This window comes from Rattus norvegicus, chromosome 3 (assembly GCF_021556685.1).
Source record: "Rattus norvegicus strain SHRSP/BbbUtx chromosome 3, alternate assembly SHRSP_T2T, whole genome shotgun sequence".
Classification (NCBI taxonomy): Eukaryota; Metazoa; Chordata; class Mammalia; order Rodentia; family Muridae; genus Rattus; species Rattus norvegicus.
The window spans coordinates 74,596,616-74,600,132 of NC_141536.1; the positions used below are offsets into that span (position 1 = coordinate 74,596,616).

At 35.6% G+C, this 3,517-nt stretch overlaps 1 protein-coding gene across 1 annotated transcript; it reads right to left on the bottom strand.

The window, feature by feature from the left end:
- Nucleotides 1-1,333: 1,333 nt before the first annotated feature.
- On the bottom strand, nucleotides 1,334-2,260 carry Or4c1 (olfactory receptor family 4 subfamily C member 1). Its single transcript, NM_001000357.2, has one exon. The coding sequence runs from the start codon at nucleotides 2,258-2,260 to the stop codon at nucleotides 1,334-1,336; it is 927 nt and encodes a 308-aa protein (NP_001000357.2).
- Between the last annotated feature and the right edge of the window lie 1,257 nt (nucleotides 2,261-3,517).

Sequence of the window (3,517 nt, forward strand, 5' to 3'; positions counted from 1 at the left end):
CAAATTATGTAAAAGTATCTCACTGCATAGTAACTTTGAGAAGGGGGATATTTGTGGGGAGCATGGATAAGGATTCAAAAATGAATGAATCTTGGATTCACAAATGTGTTTTTTGTAGCAGTGTGGAACAGCCTGGTGAATCCGTGGACATCAAGTAGCTGCACTGCTAAACTACACTGCTACAAGTGAGGAGAGACAAAACAACAATGACCACAAACAACAACAGCAAATGCAAAACAAAAAACCATCTTCTTCTTAGGACAAAGGAAATCACTAAGAAACTGTAACAATTCCTTATCTTTAGGTATAAATAAACAAAAAAATTACTGTGCTTTGATCTTCATGGAAGACTGAGAGTTCAGAACTAGATTTGAATTCTGCAGCAGATTTGATGTGGGAATTAAGGAAAACTATTTAATAGCCTTCTCAGACTCTATTTTCTTCTTTATAAGATGAATACAATATCTTTAAGATGATCAGTTCAGAACCTGGCTTATCCACTCTACCTAAGTGAATGGGTCTGATGGATGATAACGTATTTAATAAAAACATGTGAGTCATACATGTAGAGTAACATTATGAGAAGATTATTGGCCATAATCTAGTATGATTAAATGGATGAATATTTACTCAAGTTGCTACAATGCTTACTCTAGTGCTGATAATGGAGAGAAATACCTATCCCTTATATTAAAAAAAAACTTTCAGACATGAACATATTTCAAAAAATAAGAGGAAATTAAAAATAATTTCAAATTTCTACTGTATACTTGGTCCTAGAGGAAAAAAGGGACAGGTTAAAAATCATTTATTTCTCTTAAATACTTCCTTGTATTATTTTTCACTATTTTCATATAAGTAATACCAGATACAAATGAAGTAAAAAAGAGAAAAAATTCAAGGTTACTTTTGTTTCTCAAATGTCTAGTTTCCATTTATCTATTTTTTGTATTACCAGGCTACACAAACTTTACTTAAAGTACAGAAAAGCCAGCATCACCCAATTAACATATATATGAAGTAATTAAGTATGTAATTGTGTGTCTCTAGAAAAAAAAACATACCCCCAAATCATTAAAACTGTATATTCAGTGTTTTCTTTTAGAAATCTGGAATCTATGGACATTAATTTTGAGCCTTGAAAACACACATTTAGAGCTATTGAAGACACAAAGAAGACCTAGTCATTAAGACTGAAAAACCTTAATTGTGGAAAGTTTTGTCTTTGTTATACGTTAATGATCTATTTAATTTGCTAAGTCTCTTCCACAGTTTACCACACAAATAATTCTACTCTTTTAGGCAGGTCATCACCTTGTCATTTTGAAACAGGCTAAGTGACTCGCTTCTTCAATAGATTCTTCATAGCATTCTTCACTTCCGTGTTTCTTGCTGTGTAAATGATGGGATTTAACATGGGAGTGAGGATTGCAAAGAACACAGTCACCAGCTTGTCCACAGGGTAGGTGGTCACAGGACGCATGTAAGTGAATACGCAAGGTACAAAGAAGAGAACAACCACAGTAAAGTGAGAGCCACACGTGGAAAGAGCTTTGCGTCTCCCTTCAGAACTATGAGACTTCAGGGATTGCAGGATAACTATGTATGAGATGAGGAGCATGGTAAATATGAGCAAGCACATGGCCCCGCTGTTGGCAGCCACTATGATGCCCAGCCTGTGCGTGTCTCTGCAGGCAAGTTTCAACAATGGGAAGAGATCACACATGAAGTGGTCGATGATATTGGGCCCACAGAATGGCAAATTAATCATAAAAAATATTTGCATGGTAGCATGCAAGATCCCTCCAGTCCAGGCTACCACCACCAGGATTCTACAGAGGCCTTGACCCATAATGGTCATGTAATGCAAAGGTTTGCATATGGCTACATAACGGTCATAGGCCATAACAATGAGAAGGATAATCTCTGATCCTCCAAGGAAGTGCTCCACAAAAAGCTGAGTCAGACAGCCAGCCAAGGATATTGTTCTCCTCTGGTAGAGGAGGTCAATTATCATTTTGGGGGTGGTGACGGAGGTGTAGAAGGCATCAATGAAGGATAAGTAAGTGAGAAAGAAGTACATGGGAGCTGAAAGGGTGGGGCTGAAGGAGATGGTGAGGACAATGAGCAAATTAGCCAACACAGTAAACAGGAAAACAAACAAAAAGACAATGAACAGTATTTTCTGCAAGCTTGGATTCTGTGTGAGACCCAGGAGAACAAACTCAGTCACATTACTGGTAGGACTGTGGAGCTCCATTCAGGTTATAAAGTCAAAATACTGAACTCCTAAAAAACATAAAGGTAGGTTATTAATCCTAAATGCATGTAGTCTGACGTTCACACTACAGCAACAGTGCAACCGTGTTTTCAGTAACTGTGGAGCACACTTTGTAAACTTTTAACCCAGTAGTTGCTCCCATTCTTTTTTATCTCCTTATAATGGTTTCTTCATATCCTAATACTATCAGATGCAGCACATCTATAGGGCAATAATTACTATTTAATTTATAGAAAAAATGATGATCTGTACATAGACTTTTTCATTCCAAGGTCTAAGTGATGCTTCTGGGTGGCTGTCATGCTCAGTGTGTCTAAACTATCCCTTGAGTCTCTGTACTTTCTTAGAGTGAGATATATTCATAAGCTAAAAAGTGCTCATCCATGTAAAGACTATTCCTGCTTTCTGAATTTACATCTAATCACAGTTATGCTGCTGTGAAATAAAGACATGGCTTAATGGCTATCACACTCACTACCTCACTGCAGCTATGTTTAACTGCATAAATCTGCAAAAGTGCAACAAGGCACATGTCCACCACACAGGAAGGAAGTTCCCATCCCTGCCAGGGAATTATTGGCAATTGTAACTAGAGGAAAGAGAATTGTTATTACACATTTAAATGAAGATTTCCCTTGTTACAGTGGATGGTCCTACAATCATACACAATTGGTCACACTAATTGGACTTAGTAGGTTATCATGTTTCATTGTATATATATAAAAAATTCTAAAGAATAAAGAAATATTAATATTTTTATAAACATAACCATAACATATATCTGGTAAGCAGGAATTTTATCAAGATATACAAATTGAAAGCAATATTTAGTCCATGATTTGTACCATACATACATGTTATATACACCTATTTCCTTGGTATATTAGTAAAGCATTTAGCATAACACCTATAAAGCCTACTACCTATTGCATGATGAGGAAACACATGATGAATATCCATATTCAACAGATTTTTGTTTGGAAGTCTACAGATGCTTCCCAGTCCATGGGTCAAAGAACCTAATCACCTTCAGCCACCCAGTCATTTATCCATGCTACAAACTCTGTGATACAAATAATGAATCTTTTGCAATTAAAGTGCATTCAATATTTTTAATATATTTTAAAGGTTACAACAGTGCTAATTCTTTTAAGAAATTAGGAAATAATGCGTTATTAAATTAAATTAAATTAAATTAAATTAAATATTAGCTACAAATATTTTTACCCTTCAGCA